General features: G+C 38.2%; 1 protein-coding gene across 1 annotated transcript in view; it reads left to right on the top strand.

The window, feature by feature from the left end:
* The window catches only part of Vwa8 (von Willebrand factor A domain containing 8), a 394,300-nt gene that overhangs the window by 314,856 nt on the left and 55,271 nt on the right, over positions 1–24,173 (top strand). The window contains exon 38 of the mRNA XM_071611473.1: positions 22,772–22,880. Coding sequence (XP_071467574.1) covers positions 22,772–22,880 — 109 coding nt within the window. The remainder of the gene's footprint in view (positions 1–22,771; positions 22,881–24,173) is intronic.

Below are 24,173 nucleotides of genomic sequence, written 5' to 3'. Positions count from 1 at the left end.
AAAAATACATCTGAGTGAGTCAGCTACTATGTAAGTGCTTTCTTCAAATTCTGATGAAGTCTGTCTACATGAAATTATAGGGGAAAGATACTGGGATTTACCTGTAATAAGCACAAAAGGCAAGAGCAGATTCCTTCCTGTCTCTATGCTTGTTCCTGAGGTTGCACTTGCCAAAACTCACTCATACTGTGTTCTTGTGGGAGAGTTAGCCATACTAGGGCTCTTCCATCATACATGAGCACTGTGTGAAGTTAGGAAAGGATGTTCTCACTAGGAGGATGGTTTCAAAATGGCTCTCTCTGGGCAAATTAGTTAGAAAGGAAATAATGAAGAACTGCTTCCTTTAGCCTGCCTTCCAGAGCCTGGTGTTCTAGACACAGGCATTGTGTAACTTTCAGTCCTGCTCACACAGTGAAACCCTCTCTATACAACCCGAGGCAGCTGCCCCATTAAGAACACAGCAATCTCCTTGTTTTTTTAAGTTCGGCACCTGTGTTAACTCAACCAAGGCTAAAGTATGAGAACATTGGCTCCCCAAGCCCTGCTGATATTAGAGAAAGCACAGGTGGAAATAGCCCCTGGAAGGAAACCCAGCTCCAGTCAATGAAAAGGAAGCTCCTGCATTCATTGGTTGTTCATTAAGTTAACAACTGTTTGTTGAGGATCTACTCTGTGCCAGGCCTTGTACTAGGTGTCAGCTCTTCAAAGAATAGAAGCCCTTAGTGTCTGTCCTTATTGTTGAGAATACAAGCAAAACGGATTCAGGATGCCTCACAGTAGCTGAGAGTCCAGGTCAGAGAGGTTCAGGTTCAGGCAAAAGGGTTAAAAGGGGAACAAATTGGAAGCCAGTTTCTAGAAGAGAATTGCAAGGTAGGGGTGTTGTTTCCTACAGAAAGGTCAGTCTAGACACAAGGAGTGCAAAGAGTGGGATCCACTAAATGGGTGGGACTGGAGAACACCATGCTAAGGCAAACTCAGAAAGCCAGGGTAAAATGCTTCCTCCCATACGTAGAAGCTAGAGAGAGGGAAATAAAGGGAATTTTAAAAAAGATCTCATGAAAGTAGAAGGCAGATCAGCAGAGTAGAGGAAGGGAATTAAGAGAGGGAGAGGAGAGAGGGGATAGGGAATGAAATCTGTCTGTCCTTGTGCTGCTATGCCACAATGAATCCAGGTTTTATATACAATTTTAATATATTAACTATAATAAATAATAATAATAATAATAATAATAATAATAATAATAATAGAAGGGAGATATGTACAATAGAACAAGCAAATCAGGGGTGGGAGTTGGGGAGGGAAAGGGAAGGTACTGAGGAATCAGAGTGAGCAAACTGTTGTGTGCATGTACACGTATTGTATACTGAATCCCACTATTATGTATAAAATTATAATGCACCCATAAAAAATATGGGAGCAGAAGCAGGATTAACTGTAGGCCAAGCAGCACTTGGGGCCAAGTGGCCACAGCTGTCCAATCCATCTTAGCCTAGATCTTAGAGAATTACTTTGAAAAACTGAACATTGCCTATTTTGTTTGAATAGTCACCATAAGAAACAGATCCCAGAAAATTTATTGGTAAATTGTTGATATGAAATTCAGAATTTTGAAGTTCATATTTCACTTTTTAAAACATTGCTGCACTGAGAATAAACCTTTTTTAGGCAAATATGCACTTTTACCAAATGGGAGATATATGTCACCAGTGTTGCCCTTGGTGATTGCTGCCAAGAAACAGAGTTTAATTAAATACCCAAATGGCATGATTAACTTGTCCAAAGGGTTGGGTTTTGTCTACATCTTCAATTATTATAGAGCAACCATATAATTGTGCTTATAAGACTGAAAGGAGTGTTTTTAATAATTATACTGGCATAACAAGCATTAACATGAACTATTCCAGGCACAACAGGACATATGTTATTACAACTGGTTATTAATCATTTATTAATCATTTGACTTTTATATTATTTATTTTAGAAGGTAGTTTTATAGAATCCCTTTGGTGTTTTAGAAATACAATTCCTAAATATATGATTATATAAGACATATGCATACCAAGGAAAGGTTTCCCCATTTCATATACTATTTTTTAGATAAAGTCTTCTTTGCTTTAAGAACCTATGATGGGGTTGGGGTTGTAGCTCAGTGGTAGAGTGCTAGCATGGCACATGTGAGGCATGAAGTTCAATCCTCACAACTGAATAAAAATAAATGAATAAGATAAAGTTTTTTTTTTAAAGAACATTATGCACACAGTATGGAAGCAAATTAACATGACTCTTTTACCACCTATGACACTGTGGTTGCTGGGCAGACAGCATTCCCTTGTCAGCATTGCCCAAGACTGATGAATTGCTACCTTTTAATAAGTAAAGTACAGAGTAGGCATTTTCAGAATAATAATTAAGCAACTCAGCAGGATGGGCTCCTCACCAGTCAGTAGACATTATAACTGTTAAAAAAGCTGAGCCTGAACTTCTGAATAAGACAAATCAGAATTCCAAACAGCTCCAGACAGGCTACATATAACCTTAAGCAAGTACCCCCAAATGATATATTTCTAAAGAGATTTCTAAATAAAATAATCTATTAACACGAACATTTTCATTTTTCAAGAACCAGGAAGTCTCTCTAAATGCTTTGGAAAGTATTCATAGAATTCACATTTTAGTTTTGTTTTGTTTCATTAGTTTTTAAAATTACCTTTTTCTGTAAGAACTGTAGGTCTTATTCCAGGAGTCCACTCTAGTACATTCTTTCTGTAGAAAATGTTTCCAACCTGTTGATTATCTATACTTTGCTCACAAACAGCATAAGTACTTTCCAGTCCTCCTAGTCCTTTGTCTTCATTCAAGCATGTGCTTGAAGACTAAAATGTTTTTATACATACCTTGCAGAAACTAAATAAGAGCTAGTTAGAAGAGAAAGTCTACTGTTATGTTAGCAATTTGTTGTTATCCCAGTGGTTATGAGAGGTCAGGACTGGGTAGGAGAAATTCTCAAACAGATTCCCCAATCTACTTTTTTCCTAGCTGTTTCCATCATTTTTGTGTTTTTTTTTCTTTTTAAATAAAACAATCAATTGTTGGGATACTTAACTTCAATAATTAGAAATGTCACTTTCAAAGAATAAAGGCCTCTAATTTTTCATTATTTTGGGGGATGATCAACTGAATCAATCCAATTGATTCATTATCTGGGGAAGTGCTTTTTGAAAAAAAATTGCCATCAACAACAGATAAATCTGAAAAAAAAAACCTTCAGGCTTGGAAATTTACTTCTATTTCAAATATAGACAAATTAGAGATTAGACAGAAGCCCCAATCTTAGCATTCGGTAGCTGAATCACTAGATAAAGCTCTTCTCATGTACTTTTTAAATACACAAAAATAGTCAAAGAGCTAGAAATAGATTTTTAACTAGCAAGCATAGGATTTTTTTTAAGAGTGAAAGGAGTAAGATTTATTCAAGAGTGAAGAATAGAAATAGAATTCGTGCAGAGATGAGAGGGGACCCAATAGCAGGTTACCTCAAGCATAGAATTTTTACTTCACTGAATACGTTATCCTATGTTTTCATTAACCTACCAACACTCTGTTACTTCTTAGTCTAGTCATCTGTCAGTTTAAAACATTCAGGTTTATTGAGCAAAGAGAGTATTCTTTTGTTGTTGTTGTATTTCCCAGTTATACATGACAGTAGAATATAATTTGACTTATTTAATCCAACCTGGAGTACATCTTATTGTAATTAGGATCCCAGTATTGTGGTTGTACATGATGTAGATATTGACTGTGGTGTATTCATATATATACATAGGGAAGTTATGTTAGCATCATTACACTGTCTTTTCTATTCTTCCCCCTCCCCCTTCATTCCCCTTTCTCTAATAGACTGAACTTCTATTCCCCTATCCTCTTTGTTGTGTGTTAGAATCCACATATGAGAGAACATCTGACCTTTGGGTTTTGGGGATTGGCTTGTTTTGCTTAGCAAATAGTCTCTATCCACCTATTTTCTGGCAAATGTCATAGAGTCATTCTGTGTTATGGCTGAGTAATATTCCACTGGATGTATGTACCACATTTTTTTTTATCCATTCATCTGTTGTAGAGCAGCTAAATTGGTTCCATAGTCTAGCTATTGATAATTGAGCTGCTAAAAACGTTGATGTGGTTGTGTCATTGTAGTATACTGTTTTTAAGGGCTTTGGGTTTATACCAAGGAATGGGATGAGTGGGTTAAATGGTGGTTCTAGCTCTAGATTCTATTTTATACTGCTTTCCAGAGCAGTTGCGCCAGTTTGCAGCCCCACTAGCAATGTATGAGTGCACCTTTTCCCCATATCCTCACCAGCATTTATTGTTACTTGTATTCTTGATGGTAGCCCTTCTGACTGGAGTGAGATAAAATCTCAGTGTAGTTTTAATTTTCATTTCTGTAATTGCTAGAGATGTTGAACACTTTTTCATATATTTATTGACCATTTATATTTCCTCTGTTACATATCTGTTCAGTTCCACTGCCCACTTATTAAGTGGGGTTTTTTTGTATTATGATTTTTGAATTCTTTATATATCTTGAAGATTAATGCTCTATCTGAGGTGCAGGTGGTAAAGATTTCCTCCCATTCTATAGGCTCTCTCTTTGTTTGTTTCCTTTGCTGTGAAGAAGCTTTAATTGAGCCTATCCCATTTATTGATTCTTGATTTTACATCTTGCACTTTAAGGGTCTTATTGAGGAGTTGGTCCTAAACCAACATGATGGATTGTTGGTCCTGTATTTTCTTCGAGTAGATGTTGGGATTATGGTTAAATATCTAGGTCTTTGATCCACTTTGAGTTTTGTGCAGGGTGAGAGATAGGTGTTAAATCTCATTCTGTTATATATGGATTTCCAGTTTTCTCAGCACCATTTGTGGAAAAGTCTATCTTTTCTCCAATGTATATTTATGGTGTCTTTGTCCAGTATGAGATAACTGTATTTATGTGGGTTTGTCTCTGGGTCTTCTATTATGTTCAGTTGGTCTTCATGTCTGTTTTGGTGCCAATATCATGCTGTTTTTGTTATTTTAGCTCTGTAGTATAATTTAAGGTCTGGTATTATGATGCCTCTTGCTTTACTTTTCTTGCTAAGGATTGCTTTGGTTATCCTGGGTTTCTTATTTTTCCAAAAGAATTGCACGACTCCTTTTTCAATTTCTACGAAGAAAATCATTAGAGTTTTAATGGTAATTACATTAAATCTTTTGGTAGTATGGCCATTTTAACAATATTAATTCTGCCTAGCCAAGAACACAGGAGATCTTTCCATTTTCTAAGGTCTTCAATTTCTTTCTTTAGTGTTCTGTAGTTTTCATTGTAGAGGTCTTTCACCTCTTTTGTTAAACTGATTCCCAGGTATTATTTTTTTAAATTGTTGATAGACCTTTATTTTATTTTTTTATATGCGGTGCTTAGAATCAAACCCAGTACCTCACATATGCTAGGCAAGTGCACTACTGCTGAGCCACAACCCCCAGCCCCTCCAGGTATTGTTTTTCTGAGGCTATTATGCATGCAATATTTTTCTTAATTTCTCTTCCAACTGATTCACCATTGGTATATAGGAACACAATTGATTTATGGGTGTTAATTTTATATCCTGCTACTTTGCTGAATTCATTTATGAGTTCTAGAATTTTTCTGGTGGACTTTTTTTAGGTCTTCTAAATAGAGCATCTTGTTGTAGGCCAATAGGGATATTTTGAGTTCTTCTTTTTCTATTCATATACCTATAATTTCTTTATTCTGTCTAATTGCTCTGGCTATGGTTTCAAGGATGCTGTTTAAAAAAATGGTGAAATTTCTAATTTATTCCAGTTTTTTGAGGTAATGCTTTTAATTTTTGTCCATTTAGAATGATATTGGCCTTGGGTTTAGCATAGATAGCTTTTAAAATGTTGAGGTATGTTCCTATTATCCCTAGTTTTTCTAGTATTTTGAATATGAATTGATGCTGCATTGTGTCAAATGCTTTTTCTGCATCTATTGAGATAATCATGTGATTCTTGTCTTTAAGTCTATTGATGTGGTGCATTATATTTATTGATTTTCCTATGTCGAACCAACCTTGTATCCCTGGGATGAAACCTACTAGGTCATGGTGCACTATCTTTTTAGAATGTTTTTGTATGCAATCTGTAAGAATTTTATTGAGAATTTTCGCATCTATATTCATCGGGGATATTGGTCTCAAGTTTTCTTTTCTTGATATGTCCTTATGTGGTTTGGTATCAGGGTGATAGTAGTCTTATAGAATGAGTTTGGAAGGGTTCCCTCCTTTTCTGTTTCATGGAATAATTTGAGGAGTATTGGTATTAATTATTCTTTGAAGGTCTTGTAGAACTCAGCTGAGAATCTTTCAGATCCTGGGCTATTCTTCATTGGTAGGCTTTTGATGGCATCTTCTATTTCATTGCATCAAATTGATCTGTTTAAATTGTGTATGTCCTCCTGATTCAGTTTGGGTAGGTCCTATGCCTCTAAATATTTGTCAATATCTTCAGGATTTTTATTGGAGTCAAAATTTTCAAAATATTTTCTGATTATCCTCTGTATTTCATTAGTGTCCATGGTGACATGTCTTTTTCAACATGAATTGTAGTAATTTGAGTATTTTCCCTCTTTCTCATACTTAGCATGGCTAAGAGTTTATCAGCTTTATTTATTTTTTCAAAGAACCAACTTTTTGTTTCATAGATTTTTTTGAATTGTTTTAATTTCAATTTCATTGATTTTTGCTCTGATTTTTAATAATTTCCTGTGTTCTATTGCTTTTGGTGTTGTTTCTTTTTTCTATGGCATTGAGATGTAATGTTAGGTTATTTATTTGTTGACTATATTCTTTTAATTAATAAGCTCAATGTTATGAACTTTCATCTTAGAACCATTTTATAGTGTCCCAGAGATTTTGATATATTGTGTCACTATTCTCATTTGCCTCTAAATATTTTTTAATTTCACTCCTTATTTCTTCTACTTATTTGTTGATCATTCAATGGCATAATCTTCAGGTGATATATTAACTTCTATTTTTATAATTGATTTCTAATTTAATTCCATTATAATCTGAAAGAATACAAGGTATTATCTGTATTTTTATTATTTACTGAGTTGCTTTATCTCCTAATATATGGCATATTTTAGAAAATGATCTGTGTGCTACTAAGAAGAAAGTGTGTTTAGTCTTTGATGAATGAAATATTCTATACATGTCTGTTATGTCTAAACTATTAATTGTATTTTTTTAGTTCAGTAGCTTCTTAATTTAGTTTTTTTGTTTGGAAGATCTATCCAGTGTTGAGAGATGTGTGTTAAAGTCACATAGTATTATTTTGTTGTGGTCCATTTGATTCTTGAGATTGTGAAGGGTTTGTTAGATTATGTAGATGCTGCGTTGTTTGGGGCATAAGTATTTAGGATTGTTGTGTCTTGTTGATGTACAATTTCCTTAAGAAGTATGAAATGACTTTCTTGTTCCCTTCTGATTAACTTTGGCTTGATGTCCACTTAATCCGATATGAGGATAGAAACCCCTTCTTGTTTACGAGATCCATGCGAATGACATACTTTTTTCTGTCCTTTTACCTTCGGTCTGTGGATGTCTTTGCCTAAGAGGTGAATCTTTTGGAGACCACATATTTAATCCAGTCTGCCAGTCTATGTCTTTTGATTGATGAGTTCGGACCATTTACATTCAATGTTATTATTGAGTAATGATTTTTATTCCTTGTCATTTTGGTTTAATTCTGGTTTTTAATTTGATTTAGTTTTTCCTTCAAAAGAGTATTCTAGTGTAGTTGCTCCCTTTACTGATTTTCACTTTTATTTTTCATTTCTTCATGAAATATTTCATTGAGTATGTTTTATAGTGCAGGCTTTGTAGTTTTTTCTAACTTTTGTATCATAAAAGGTTTTTATTTTATTGTCAATTTTCAAGCTTAATTTTGATGGGTATATTATTCTTTGTTGGCATCCATTTTCTTTCCTAGCTTGGTATATAATATCCAAGATCTCCTAGGTTTTAGGTTCTGGGTTGAGAAATCAACTGAGATCCTGATTGGTTTCCCTCTAAATGTGACCTGTCTCTGGCAGCCTTTCAGATTCCATCCTTATTCTGTATGTTAGGCATTTTCATAATAATGTGACTTGATGTGGGTCTATTGAAATTTTGTATGTTTGGGGTCCTGTATACTTCCTGTGTTTAATTATCCATTTTATTCTTAAGGTTTGGGAAGTTTTCTGACATAATTTCATTGAAAAGACTGTGCATTTTTTCATTTATATCACCAAGCCTTGTTCTATCCTGGTAAGTCTTAAATGTGGTGTTTTCATGTTTATCCTTTTTTTCTCTATTTTCCAATTATACATTTTAGTTTTGTTGCCTGAAACGCTCTTTCCAAGTTTTTTAGCCTGCTGGTGAGGCTTTCCATTGAGTTTTTAATTTGGTTTATTGACCCCTTCATTTTGAGACTTTCTGATTGATCCTTCTTCGGGATTTCTATTTCCTTACTGAAGTGATCTTTCACTTTTTGGATTTTCTCTCTGATTTCACTCATTAGATCATCTTTTACCTCAAAGATCAGTTTAACTAAGAATTTTCTACACCCTTTCTCTTACCTTTCCTTCATTGTGATATCATTGGATTCTTTTAATGAGCTACTTTGATTTGTTTGGGATGGTTTGTTCCCTTGCTTTTTCATGTTGTTTCTATGACTACCCATTCATCACTAAGAATCTGAGGTGACAACGATTTTACCTCATGAATTTATAGTATTCCTGAAGATTTCTATTACCTCATGTTTTAAGGGGAGAGAAATATTAACAACCAATACAACCAATACTCAGCATTAAACTAAATACTTTGTTCTAATTTGGGCATCTACAATGTTAATTGGCACTATAAGCAGAAATGGTATGGTAAGCAATTGCCAACAGTAGACATATTATGCTTATAAAAGGATTTGCTATTTCAAAAGGTGAAGAGGGAGAATGCAGAGATGTAGGATGTAAAAATTGGCAGGGAGGATGAGAGAGTATTAATAATGAGTTAAATCAAGAGTGAAAGAGAGAACAGTGAAATTTGGCTGTTAATGAAAGAACAAAGAGGAATAGAATCAAGGGAAACCAAAGAAAAACAAGCAAGTTGGCTAAAATTATTTTCTCTGGAGTATATTAAGTCAGCTATGTATTTATGTTTGATATTTATGTGTTTTGATTAAAATTTCTTGGACATTTTGTGAGACGTCATAATAAAAGCTATCTTCAAACAGCAAGAGATTGTTTTAACCTTTTTCTTAACTAACATTAAAAAAAGTTAAACAATAAAAAAAAAGCCAGGCATGGTGGTACATGCCTATAATCTCAGCAGCTTGGGAGGCTGAGGCAGGAGGATTGAGAGTTCAAATCTAGCCTCAGCAAAAGTGAGACCCTATCTCTAAATAAAACACAAAATAGGGCTGGGGATGTGGCTCAGTGGTCGAGTGCCCCTGAGTTCAATCCTTGATTCCCCCGCAATAAATAAATAAATAAATAATGTAAGACAAAACCAAGGTATATTAGTCAACTACCTTCAAGAAATGTTTGGGGGGGGGGGCAAAAGACAGAAATGCTTGAAATAAGAAGAGTGAAAATATATGTATATGTTTAAATATCCATAGTCCATTCAGCACACAAAAGTTTTAAAAAATTGTTTCCTTGTGATGGTCAAAAATTGTCTGTAATATTATATGTTGGTTGTCAGTTCCCAATTGTTTTTATTTATGGTTTATCTTGAGATATGTATTGTGCACAAGAGTAGTTATCAGTTGCCGTCAGTTCCTCCTTTTTGTGGAGCTTCTTCTCATTGTTGCCCATTCTCAGCTTCCCTTCTTAGAGGTATGAGGTAGGACAGGTTGGAGGGTGTTGTTCACTTCACTTACAGCAAGGGGTTGCTGTAGAGTTCTGTGAAAGGGGTTCCTAGAGGTGAAGCTCCTAGAGGTGGGGTTTGGGTTTAGCCAGATGCCCAACCCAGTGCTTTGTGGAATGATGTTTTGTGAAGCTTTTAAATCATCACACCTCCAGAGCCCACTGCTTCTGTTCCATAGTAGGTCTTCAGTACTGCTTAAATCTCCCTTGGTTCTGCTTGAGAGGTGGAGAAACCAGTACATTGACCCCTCCACCTCCACCGCACCAGTATCTCCTCTACCTGGGCTCAGTCCCAAAGTGCTCCCTGGCCCACTGCCAATGGAACCAAGTCCTGCATAGTCCCCAGCTGGTCCTTTGAACCCAGAGATTCAGTGTGAGTGTCTCGAATTCCCCTAGGTATGACACTGTCCATGGCAGATTTTCACCTGGTTTTCTAGTCACACTCTGGGTTGTGGGGTGGGCCAGTGCCAGGTCATGTTTTTGGACCCAGTTGGAATTACCCAGGTCTGGAGGCTTTGTTTTAGACCCACACCTGCCAACTATGTAGCACAGAAGGAAAAGATCTTGGCTGACCAGAGGTCACTGGGATACACACAGTGTCCCCTCTTATGAAAATAAAGTACAGCTAAAATGCTGGATCAGCTCAACAATGTCCACAATTGCTGTCTTCCCTTCAAGAGACACCTCAGTGTCTTTGGACTTTCTTAGTTTTTCTTTCTGACCTGCCCACAGTGGATCTACCTCAGTAGGCACCAGTGCCTGTCATGGGTTCCTCCCTCCCTTCCTTCCTTTCTTCCTTCCTTCCTCCCTAGGCCATTCTGAGAGTCCAGTATTAAATCCCAGTAGGATTTTTTTTAATTACCTTAAACCATGGAGCAGTTTGGAAAGTATAACCTTCTCTACTGTGCCATCTTGACCCCTCCTGCAAATGGAATATTCTTAAAACATTTCTTTCCATCTTGGTTTATGTAAGTCTACCAGCAGGAGAATTTTACTACTCCAGGGTGACTATGAGCCATTGGGCTCTGGCTTCTTGTTAAACTAGTTCTTTTAATTTATGGTGTATGTACATAAGAGAGAGCAAAAGTTGGCTCCTGTGAGCCTTTCTAAGCCTGGACATGCTAAAAACACTGTTGTGAATAGGCTGTCACAGACTCAAAGGTCACATTTCCATTTTGTTCATTTTGAGAAATGCTTTTAGGTGATTATTTGTCTTTTGTACCTAAAAAGTTTAGGAACATGGGAGGGGGTTGCTTCATTTCCCTGAATTTTATTTGCTAGGCTGGGGGCCTTCTTGAAATTGTAAAACAGAGTGGCCATGCAGTTCACAAAGAGCATGTTGCTTCCAAGCATGACTCACCCACATGTCGTTGTGTTTCTGTTTCTGAACACCTTTGTTCTTGCAAAGATATGTCACTCAGTGCCATGTGTAAAATTAATCTGTATACACCAGATGACACTTTCTCTTTGACTTAAATAGCCATTTCATAGATTGCATTTAGTGGAAGACACACTGTGAACTAGGGACTCTTGACTTGGAGGACCTAGGGGTTAGCAGTGTATCTAGCTTACATGGATTGATGAGACTGTTGTAGCCCAGAGGAAAACATGGAGATTTACAGAGTGCTGTGAAAGCCCAGAGGAAGGAAAGCATCTTTTGTTTGGGAAATTCAGGTTCGTCTACTGGGAGGTACCAGTTGCAGGGTAATTGCCCTCATTTCTGTACATTGCAATTTGTACAGAAAGTAGTGTTAGGTTCCACTGATTTAGTCTCTGTTCTTCTTTCTCAGACCATGCCCCTCCATCTAGCACTTAATATCTCCAAAGAGATGGTTATTCACCCCCAAAACTTCCATTTCAAAGAGCATATTTGGAAATTTCCTTGAGATAAAAAGGAGGAGTCTTTTAAGCCTAGTCTTGACAGTCTCACATGGTCTTTACATTCTTCAGCCTCAAACCACTCTCCCCCAAATTCTCAGACATTAATCTTATGGTTCCTAAAGATCAAATCTCCTGTTACCGTCACTCTAACTTATGTAATTCCAACCCTGTTCACAGCAAAGCCTCTTCACACAAGTGTCCCCATGCACGTGGCTACTGCCAGACTCCATTCATCACCTGTCAATCTGTGACTTTCAACCCCTCCTCCCTCTCTGCAGAGTAGTCCTTGCTCATGTCATGAGTAGCCTCCATGTTGCTAAATTCAGTGTGCCCTTTTTGGTCATCATCTTATTGGTCCCTGAGCTGCATTGAACTCAGTACACTGCTTTGAATCTCATTCTTCCCTTGGCTTCCATGGTAATCTCATCCCAATTTCCCTCCTGCCTTTCCTGACTGCTCCACCTCAGTCTCCTTTCCGGATTCATTTTCCTCCTGGGCCACTGTCCTTTTCATTCTAAATTCTCTTTCCAAACCACGTATTTGCTGCCTTGATTTCAGGTGGTTGGTGGTTGTCAAGTACACAAACAAAAATAGTCAGAGACATGGCAGGAATTTTAAAATGGGGGATGGTGGTATATAGATTTATAACTATTTAATAGATGAGAAAACTGAGGTTCTGGGAATTTGAGTATTATACAAGGTTTCCAAGCTCCAAAGTTGCCGAACAAGAACTAAACACCAGCCACTGGTTTCTAGGCTGCTGGCATGGACCTTATATGCTTCTCTGCAACTTTAGAAATGTTGCAAGTAAATCACATTTGAAAGCTGAAAATATCTATTTAAAAAAGGCAAACCCACAACAAATGCAGTGAGTACTCTTACAGCCTGGCAGGATTGTGGGGAGGAGGGCAGAGAGGAGGAGTTGCAAAGTAATATACATTTTAAGTGTTTATCCAGATGTAAAGACTGAGCTAGGTGTTTTTTGTTTTTTTAATAAATGCACATGCTGATTACTTGTGAAGCAGTGCCACAATGATGAACACATTTCTCCCTGATGTTCTTCAATAAGGAAAATGAATTTAGCAGTAAAGAGCCCTAAGTTCTTCTCTGGTTATTGGGGTTTTCTATGTGCTCTGATCAGTTTATTCCACTTTGACTCAGTGGAATGAGTGGGTTTGAGAATGAGGTATCTTATAATCACGAACCTCTGTGAATATGTGTCATGTACACAGATTGTGGTGAGGGCTACAGGGAAGCTGTGCTCTCAGTGTAGACTGTCACTTCACCCCTTGTTTTCACCTCAGCCCCCACTCACTGATGCTCCTTCTGCCTGAGTCCTCCAAACTCCTGTGCCGTCTGACTCTTACTCTTCATTCAAGATTTCCCTTGGTCATCACCTCTTCTAGGAAGCTTGTCCTGACCCCAGCCTGGGTTGGAGACCCTTCCAGCTGTCTCTGTTGACACACTGTGCTGACCCCTGGCTTGGTACTCTACCAACTCTCTGCACTGGTATTGACTAAAGATCCCCTCCCACTCCCTGCTAAAAACTCCATGAAGTGTAGAACCAGGTCTCATTTGACTTTGTATCCAAGCATCTTAGCAGGGTGTCTGACTCACGGCACTGTTTATTAAATAAACTATAGTCACCTTCCCCCTTGTCTATGTTTCATTTTTCTGAGGTTTCAGTGATTCAAATAAATAGAAAGTTCTAGAAATAAACACTTCATATGTTATAAATTTTACACTGTTCTGAGTAGTATGCTGGAATCTTACACCATTCTTCTCTGTCCCACTCAAATATCATCCCTTTTACAGTATATCTGTGAATCCACACTGTAGGTGCTGCCTACCCATTAGTCACTTAGTAGCTGTTCTTGTTGTGGTGTCATAGTGCTTGTGTCCAAGTGATCCTTAATTTATTTTAGTAATGATCCCAAAGAGCAAGAGTAGTGATCCTAGTAATATTGTTGCATATATTGTTATCATTATTCCATTTTATTCTTTTATTAGTAGTCTTGTAGCATGCTTAAATTTAAACTGTAGCAGAGTTATGAGTATATAGGAAATGCACCAAATGTATAGAGTTCAGTACTATCTGTGGTATCAGACATTCACTGGGGTCTAGAAACAGGTCCTTGCAAATAAGGGGTAACCACTGTACCACATGAAGGTAGAAGGTTGACAGGCAAGTTGTACATATAGATATACATAGTTTAAAAATTAAATGTGTTAAGACTTATTGTGAAACAACTCAGAAACAATCATTTTTGCCACCATCTCCCTCTCTCTCTTTGAATTTTCCACCAGTGTACTCATGTTTCTTCTTGATTTTTCTCATATTAGGTCATTGTCTTTTGACTACAATCACGGAGTTCAGGATTTAGCTTCCACTTCTCCATTCTACTATGTGATGCATTCCTCACCCAGTAAATGTACACTAGAATTTGATTTAGACTAGTATTCAGGTTTCATGTTATAATAACTATGTAAAATGTTACCAGTCAGGAGAACCCTGTAACTCACTTGAGTTATATCTCTGCAGCCATCCTCCTCATCTTCTAAGTGAAGAATGTAAAGTGCAGATAAGTAACTTTGTCCCAAATCACTTCACCAATTAATTCCAAAACTAGGATCACTGTGTTGTCTCTGCTATATACCCCTTCCTCTCAAACATTTCCTATACTTCTCAGACACTTTCCTTCATTTACCATCTGTGTCTTACAGAGGCCTAACCTCATTTTCTATTTCAGACTCAGAAAAATGATAGTAAGACATATCAAAATAAGACAGGAGTGGGGGACAAAGTGTGTTTCTGAAAACCAGGGTTCTTTTAAGCTACCTCAAATGGCTGTGCAACCCTAATATTACAGTGTCAGGTCATGGGGTCCAGTGATGCCAGTGGAAAATTCCTAAGTGTCATAAAAAAATTGCACAGCAATGCAGACCATGGGAGGATACAGAGGAAGTCTGACTGCTACCCTGTTTGCCCAGCTCAGCCTTCTGAGATCCTAGATTAATTTAGAATCTCTACATTGTATTTTCTCTTCTCCCCTCTGTATGATCCACTTTTCATTGTAAATTGCCTCTCCATGATGTCCATGGCAAATTTATCCAGATACCAAACACTGTGCTGTCTGAAGCTTTCAACCTTCCAGGCCTCAGTGGCTCTCTGGAAGGAATCCTGAGATGGGCCTAGTGGGAAACTAATGGAATGGGCTGCAAGGAGAAGAGGAACCACTGAGGGCAGAAATGGAAAATTGAAAGGACACCCAGAACTTCAGACATTTTAGGAGTAAGAGTTTCTTGATATAAGTGGAACCTGATAGATTCAGACTGGTGAAGAAACAAAGGATAAAATGACCAACTCTTCAATGTTTGATTATATGAATCCTTAATTGATTACAGTCATTATGCCATTTGTTTGTTTATAATTAGTGTGTAGCTCAATGCCAATGATCCATAATATAAATCTGTGTCATTAACTGTGTGCTAAATTTAATTAGAAATGGGTAACATGGTATTTAGTGTTCCAAATTTGTTGCTCAGATAGCAAGAGCCTTCACAACTGAAAATTAGAAGAATGTTTTACCAAGCCCCAGATCTAATAAGACTCTTCTCCTATCCCCAAATTCCTGCTTTGCAACTTGCCTCCTTAAGTCTCAGGAGAGCAAATATCAAGCTTTTACAAATTCTTGGAGCCCTGTGTACCAGTGCGCCCATTCTGTGTCCTTGACATGGCTACAGTGGCAATGTCAGTAACTGTCATTCACTTACTCACCAGAGTCTCTGAGCTTCTGTGCTGCACCAGGTCTGTGCAGGGCTGCATATGACAAGGAGAATGAGACCTGTTCCTACCGTCTGACACTGGCATCTAGAGCTCATCCTAGTTTACATGCCTAGCCACCTCTTCCTACGTGCCACACCCTGTTTGCAGTATGATTTTGTCACTGAAATATGTTCTTTAAAATAATTTTTTAAAAAACTTAAAAAAGAGGAGACTTAGCAGCCCAGAAAAAAAAAAAAAAACTATGTGTGTGAATGTATGCAGTATGCACATACAGGCATACGTAGTTGCACTACAATAAAAGTACATTGCCATTACTTAATACATGACTCCTGCTTATGCTCCTTTTGCTGATTTGAGCCTTTTAAGTCAATGCAACAACCTGAAATGCTCCCTCCCACAGTGAGCATCAAAATACAACTGTGAATGTTCTCAGCCACTGAGTGCTATTCCACCCCCTCCTAAGTTGTGTGTGTGCAATGCAGATTGCTCATTTCTCTGTTGCCTTGCCTTATGCTGCTGTGTGGTATTCTGGTTAATAGTTTTAATGCACAGCAACTGCCAATAAGTATGTAAGTGACAATTCTGGGCTTGTGGGAAGCAAAAGGGATTGTTATCTCTGGCATTACAACACAGGTTTTAAAGGGACTCTGAGTACCTTGAGGAAATGGCTAGGGACATGCAGGGTAAACATCAATAGGCAGTAACTTCATAAACATCTGTCTTACCTGAGGTGGTGAAGCATGGCTATTAGAAATGTTAGCTAGGGGCCTGGTGTGACTTCAGTAGAAACAAAGAAAATGGAAAACAAGTGCTGAGTTTTGAGCCAGAAATGCCCCTCCATAGGGACTGTGCTGCAATAACCTGTCCAGAGATGCTCAGTCAGTGTCTTTTCTGACAATAATTACCCAGCTAAATGCTGTTGCACATAGTCATGATGGGCGCTTCCAAGAACCTTCAGGACCTGGGTCATATTAAAAATCCCCATTGCTTCTCCCCAGGGCAATGATGGGAGTGGCTTTTGTATCCACCCTTCTCTCCCTAGCTTTCCTTGATACCTCAGAGGAGTCTGTTGACCTGTGAAGTACAGGCAGTAACTTCATAAATATCTGTCTTACCTGAGGTGGTAAAGCATGGCTGGTAGAAATGTTAGCTAGGGGCCTAGTGTGACTTCAGTAGAAACAAAGAAAATGGAAAACCAGGTGCTGAGTTTTGAGCCAGAAATGCCCCTCCATAGGGACTGTGCTGCAATAACCTGTCAAAAATTGAGAAATCAGCTTTCTTCTTTGGAGAAAGAAGCTTCAAAAATTGAGAAATCAGCTTTCTTCTTTGGAGAAAGCACAAAACTTAAGTATAAGATTAAAGTCACCCAGCCAGGAAATGCCAGGAGAGGTAGTTCAGGTTCAATAATAATATAAGTATATGGTATGAAATGTCAGTTGCCGGGACCACCTTGAACATTGCAAAACCAAAGTATTTGTACACTGTTACACATTGTACCCAAGGTTGCCTTGTGTCTAACCCTTCCCTTGGCTATGGAGGTCTGAGGCTGGTCATTGATTGATCCCAGTACTGAATATTAATCTTTTTTAAAATGTAGTCCCCCCACCCATATTTTCTTATGATGCATTAGAATGTTAACCTTTTGAAGGTTAAAAATAAGAGGCCAAAATAGAAAAAGTAGAATATATGAAGAACTGACAGTTTGCCCCACCCCTGCTGTCTTGGAATTTAATTAGCAGTTGTTTTCCTGTGAATGTTTGGAATACTAAATGTGCCCCTGTGAGGTGGTGACAGGAGGGGAACATCTCTTGCCAGTAAACTCTTGGTGTCCCTGGTATCTGTGGGTTGTGAACATTTGTTTTTGACACTCACCTACACACGAGGATAACAACACTTGATTTCCCATAACAATTTGTACTTATAACATCTTAACCCATGAAATAGCCTCTTATTTTCAGCATTCTGCATTCTGTATTCCCAGATTTCCAAAAAATCTTTATCTTTCTTCCTATTGAATGAAATAAGTATATACTCTTAGTCAAGTGAAAAGTTGTTTTGAATGAGTTTTGCAACCCTATAATATTTTGGACAGCCATTCAAACTGCTGTGCTTGGGGGAGCGAGCAAGTAAAGAGGCCATCTCTGTAGACTCACAGGCCATGGTAGAAAGCCCATCCAGGGACTAGTGAGGGTTCTGGCCAGAAACTGGGTTGAGGCAGTGGTAAGAATGTGATAAACATCATCATCCAAAGTACATGTATGAAGACACGAATTGGTGTTAACATACTTTATATACAACCAGAGAGATGAAAACATGTGGTTATATGTGTAATAAGAATTGTAATGCATCCTGCTGTCATTTATTTTTTTAAATCAATAAAAATAAATTAATTAATTAATTTTTAAAAAAGAATGGAAGTCAAGAATTTAAAGAACAATTGAGAGCTGATGTATTCTGATTTTATTAGAAGATGGCTCTCTGCTAACCTGTGGCCTGCCAGGTACCAATCATGGACTCGCAGGCAAGACAGGAAAGAGTCTCACCAGGTACCCAGGTGACAGCTTATTATGGTGAAAGTTATATTCAAATTAAACTATTAATATTTTGTCACCAAACATCCTCCCATGGATGCATTTAGCACATACTTATTAAGAACCAGTTATATACAAGGCTACAAGTAAAAGCCACTGTACTAGCTACACTTCTCAGAGAATAAAAAACATTGTCAAATATTAGTAAATTGGTATTTTGCCCTTCTTTTAGGCCAACCCTGTGGAACCTGTCATTTTAACTTGGACTGGGTGTTTTTGTTACATATTAATGGCTCCTAGTGAAGAACATCTTCTCAGTGAGAAGGTACTCTAAGACTCTGTAAACTCAGATCAGGATACATAGAACATTCCAGAGCACTGGGATAGAGGACAGTGGATGTTTTGAGTTATAGTTTCAAATTTTTAAAAAGATTTACCAAACACATTTGTGCCAGAAATCAGCATATATATATAAGTCTTTGGAAGTTTGTAGGCAGAAAGAAGTAGGAAGGAAAGATAAGGGGGTTGGGTAGGGACTGTGGGCAAAGGGCTCCGGCCAGAGAGAGGGGGAGGTTGCTGGCTGACTTGAAGAAGCCCATGAGAAAGGACAGAAAGCTATCTACACCAGAAGACAGGGCTTGTACAGGACACACCAGGGACCAGCCACTGTTGATCACTTGTAATGTCACAAGTCACCCAGCATTGGTTTTTCAGGGCCAGAAGGAAGGCCTCATAAACCCCAGGCCCCATCCTAACATCTCTGCCTGCTTTCTGATTCCTAGACTTTCTAACAAAGGAAAAAAGATTTCAAATTTCAATTAGTAATAAAGACACTTAGAATATGACTGCCTTCTAGGGTTAGTTATTTAGTGCTAGTGAATGTCAGCTACAGTGTCATTAATGGGTATTAGTGATCAAAAGTCAGAGTCTTCTCTGCTTTGTAGAGACAGTGAGGGATTAAAGAGGGCAGAAGTTCATTGAGTATTTGAAAGCAAATGTTACCAACAGGCCAGGCAAGAACTGAAGATAAATTGCTTATTTGATGGCTTTGCCAGAGATGAAAATTGGAAAAGTTACATATGAGACAAAGGTATTTTTGTCATGCATTGTCATTGTAAATGCACAGAGTCTTTTAAAAACTGGTGATTAGCTTTTTATTTTTTTTAGCCAGCTGACATCATATGAAAGATCATCATTCCTATGTACATGTTAATGCAACTTCCATCCTTTCTGTAACTGTGAGAGAACTTTCTGGTCTGTGGGTACGAATAACCTCAGACTCTAATATGATTCAGGCAGATGTGGTCAGTACCATATGACGGCCTGTATCACCCCATGCTATGATTTTGCTTCCGTTTATGCAATATCTTAATAGAAGCAAAGATCATTTTTCATGCATCTCTGTATCCTAGTGAGTTGTAAATACACCTCCAAATAGGCACAGGAGTGTTTGTGCTTATAAAACAAATGGATAGATAACATTCAGTTGGTTGCTAATCCATCAAGAAAATAGTAAGCAGCTGTAATAAGTACAATCACTGATCTGATATAATTATGGAAGTGTTTAATGTCAGAAAATTCAAGGTATATCTTCTTAAAAGTAGAACCTTCTCAGAAAGTCAAGACAGTAGCTTCTGCCCTGCTGCCTCTCATTCATCCCTTAATAGATGAATCAATTAGTTCTCATGCCCTTGGGTCCAACTTGCAGAAAGCCCAACTAACAGTGACTTAAACTCTAAGGACACTTATTGTTTGTTTATGTCGAGGATAAAAGCTGAGTGACTCCAGGGCAGGATACCTAGCTCAAAAGTGTCATAAGAAGAATACACTCTTTGCCACCTTCTTGTCACTACATGGTCTCCAGGTGGAGGCTACAGCTCTGTATGTCATGTCCTAACTCACCTGTGTCCCAAGGCAGGCAGTGGGTGTATGTGTGTGTATCGGTGTGCACACATGTGCAGTGGAGGTAGGAGAAAATAATGCATTCAGGATAGTCAGAAGCTTTCCCCAGGATGTTCTCTTCTTACCTGAGAGGGAAAGCTTTCCTAGAAGCCTCTTGACAGACTTTCTCTGGCATCTCAGGTCACATGGCTTCCCCTAGACCAATTCTCTAGAACCTGCACAGGGGAATTGGATTTTGCTGCTTAATTCCATGATTCATCTGATTCTGTTCAAAAGAAAGAAAGAATAGATGTTGTGTAGGCAAGTAGAAATTCCTGCTTGGTAACAACTAGATGGAAAATGGTAAGCAACTATGTAGTCCACTCATACTTCCAAGAGCTAACTTGTCTTCTAAAATTATATCCTGGTTATTTATATCATTTCATTGATTTTTTTAAAGGATGTGCTCAAGAAAGAGTTTAAAATATATGGGCCTTGCCCAGAATTATAGGGCTTCAGTGAGTCATGTCTCTTCCCTGTACTGGCTTTGGATTGCTTTACTCTGAAACATTATGACTTGTAGTTTACAAAATCCATGTTTTTTTTTCCATTTAAATTCATAAGTGAGAGGATAATGATTCTTAGGATCACTGCACACATACCTCAAAGGAAGTAGAGGGTGTCCACTTTAGGAAACACGTCAAGGATTTTAGCTTGTGTATCAGGTTCTATCAAAAGTTATAAAAGGCCATATTTTCTGATTTGAAGAAAATTTTGATTCCCTTAAGTTAATTCAGTAGTGTCTATGTTTGTCTTTAGAATGACTTACTTGAGCTTTTTCTGGATGAAACCACTTCTCAAGGGAAATGCATTACAAATGTTTCTCAACACAAGAATGACAACAGACAGCAATTAACAACTTTCAGAATGACCAGTGGCTCTGTAGCACACATCTGTCTCCAGGAAATAAACTTCCTCAAGTGACAGTCCTTCCTTGGTATCTGTTTGAGTTTCTGTTCTGAGTTGAACTCTTTGAGCCTTTCTGCTTGCCCCTTTTATGAAACTTTATTTATGTCAGAGAGACCTTAAAATGGCTTTGACCAAACCTTGACATGTACATATGTAATCCACCTAGAGAAATATATTCCTTGAGTATAACAGCATTCATAAGATGACCCAAAATTAAATCAACTTACTTTTAATTAAATATTTCTAGAATTTTATGGCATAATTTCTCTGAAATAAATCAGGGTTTGGCAAATGATTGTTTGGTCAAGAATTAGTCAGTTTTCCAACATGTCTAGGCCCCACCTGAGGTTGGTTGGGGTTGCCTTGTGGTCAGTGCAAGCAGCACCATTTACCAGCGGATGACATGGCAAGACACACAGGTGACAAAGAGCACAGAGTTCCTTTCTCTCAGCACTTACACATTGTTTTCTGCCCCCCTGATGGCTTCTACAGGTGTCTTTGCAACTTCAAAAGCATGATTTTGGAGGTAACTATGGAAGCTATTAGTGGTGCTTTTTCTTTTGCCTTAGGCCATTAATTTCAGTACCTAAAATCTATTTTCTCAGAGGAGACTGACTGGAGTGTGTGCAATGTCTAAAGGAGGTAAATAATGTTTGATGAAAGTACAAGACACAGTGAAATTTGCTTTTCATTTCACCTCTTCCAAATTATTTTATATATTTTTACACACACACACTCACACACACACACACACACACACACACACACTGAGGAATGGTTTAAGAACATTTTTTTTCAATAAAACTATCACTTCTGAGACTATTTTTGGAACTTCTTTTTTAATAATTGGCTTATTGAAGAGTCAAACCCCATGTAAGCAAACTAGTCTCATTATTGAATTGCACAAAACCCCACCTCATCACCTTATTAACCAGATTTGGTCCAGTGAATCAACCACAGGAGGTCAGTGCCAGGTAGAGTGCCAGAGGAAGTTCCAAAAATGGTCTGAGCACTGACAGTATTATTGCAAGAACTGTTCTGAACACCATTCCTCATTTTGGGGTGTGTATATTCTGGTATGTTGCTTTAAAATAAATGAAATAGGGGGAACTAAAGTGCCAGTTTTTCTGTTTGAATTGCAAGAATCATAAATTCAGTGTTAAAATAAAGACAAATTAGGAAAAATATAAAACACCATAACATTGGAGTGGGTCCAGAAAATAAACAAGCAACTTTTAATATATGTAGGTGTATAGAACATAAATCTACCACTGAGCCACATATATATGCACTTTCTGGTTTTGTTTCTACATATTTTATATAAAATAGCATTTCTCAAAGTAATGGAATTTCTTTAAAAATGAAATGACTAAAATGTAGGTTTATTCACTGAGATTGATCATCAAGGTGGTGATTTTTTTAAATGGCTGGGAAAGTGTCTAACTGTTGAGATCCATTTGCTCTGTGTCTCGGAGGTCTCTTCTTTTTGTAAATGTAGCATGTTCTGCACCAGGGAAATTCTAAAGCTGAAACCCCACCCATTTCCTTTTCTTTTATAAAAAGAATTTGTTAAAAATGTACTTCATCTCCTTTCCAATTAGATGGAGGCTAACTAATGAAATTTTTGCCAGACACAAACAGCATCTGTTGTGTATATAGCCTAAGATTATGAGATACCTTAAGGACTTGCAGGAAAAGAATTCTTTCTGTCATGCAATTTCTGGTGTTGGTCCCAGGATAGTGATAATATTTCAATTCTTCATTTTTAGATAACAATCAACAGAGACAGTGGAGAAGACGTGAGCTCCCCTAAACACGGGAAGGAGGACCCAGACAACATGCCCCATGTGGGTGGCAATACTTGGGCTGGTGGAACAGGTTGGTAGCACAGACGTGGCATTCTTGTGGGTCTGGCTTCCTATCAGGCCAGCACATTGCTCTGCATTAACTCCCCAAAAAGACTCAGAGACCAGCTGTGCTTCTCAGCCTTCCCTATTAGTCAGTCAATGTGTTCTTACCCTTGGCTCCAGTGTGGCATCAAGACATAAGAAGAACCTGGCATTTTGATTCCCACAGGCTCCACTAACCCAAGACCTAACACCATTCTCACCCCCTTGGAGTTGCTTCACTGGTAAAAGGGTGATACTAACTGCCTCACCAGGTCATGATTTGGACTAAAAAAAGATTGTGATAGTAAAAGCACTGAGCTCAGTGGCTGGCCTGAGGATGGTATTCATTCAAGTGTTAATCCCTTCTTTTAAACTGTGTGCACTTGGGTTTTTGCCAGAAATCTACAGTATATTCTTTCTTAAGCAACTGATCTAGAAAAGAAATAGTCCTTGTGTTTCACATCTCAGAAGTGAGTGTGATGAGGATGCAAGATTTTGAGAGAGGAGGGTTGGTTACTATTTGCACGGATGCCAAGAGTAAGCAAACGAGTCTGTTCCTTCCTCTCAGCTGCCAGACCCTACCATTGTTCCATGACTGCTGTCTTCCTATTTCCTTGGGCAGCTGGAGCCAACACATCTGCTGGGCCACTGGAATAGGGCCAGACCGCGCACTGCCTGAGCTTATCTGAGCCCTGAGGAGAGCTGGCAGGGATTCCAAGCTTCACCTTCACAGAGGACAGTCTGCACCTCTTAGCCTTGACAGCCTGGGCAGGAAATGGGTTTCTGTGCTGAGACAATGAGCTATCCAACAGGCTGTAGGCTTCTTGCCTGCTCTGTTTATTCATCAAGCAGCTCTTTAAAGAAAGGCTATTTTTAGAAATGTCCTTTTATCTAGAAGGTAGTGTCAAGCCAACAAGATTTAATCCATATGGAATGCATTGAGGAACTAGTAGGTCAGAAGTAGGCTCCCCAGCAGTGGACTGCTCCCAGGTGAAAGTTCTTATTTACTATTCAACTTGCATCTGCTAGCTCCAGTATCTGTCCAGATGATACCTGTGTTTCCCCTTTTACTTTTCAGTTGATCAAGAGCCCTTGGCTTCAACTTGTCTTTTTATCTTTGTCATTTTTCTCCCTCAAAATTCTGTACATTGAATTTAGCTCTGGCCCAACAAGTCCTCAAAGTCCCCCTCCCTTGCCCACTTTGTCCCTTAACTCATGGACTGGTTTGGGATGTCCAAGCTTAGCTTTAAAGTTACGCCTTGCAGAACCTCCAGCAAGAGTT

Source organism: Marmota flaviventris, chromosome 4 (genome assembly GCF_047511675.1).
Source record: "Marmota flaviventris isolate mMarFla1 chromosome 4, mMarFla1.hap1, whole genome shotgun sequence".
NCBI classification, from domain to species: domain Eukaryota; kingdom Metazoa; phylum Chordata; class Mammalia; order Rodentia; family Sciuridae; genus Marmota; species Marmota flaviventris.
Note: the sequence above shows the minus strand (reverse complement) of the source record. Positions and strands in the feature narration are given on the sequence as shown.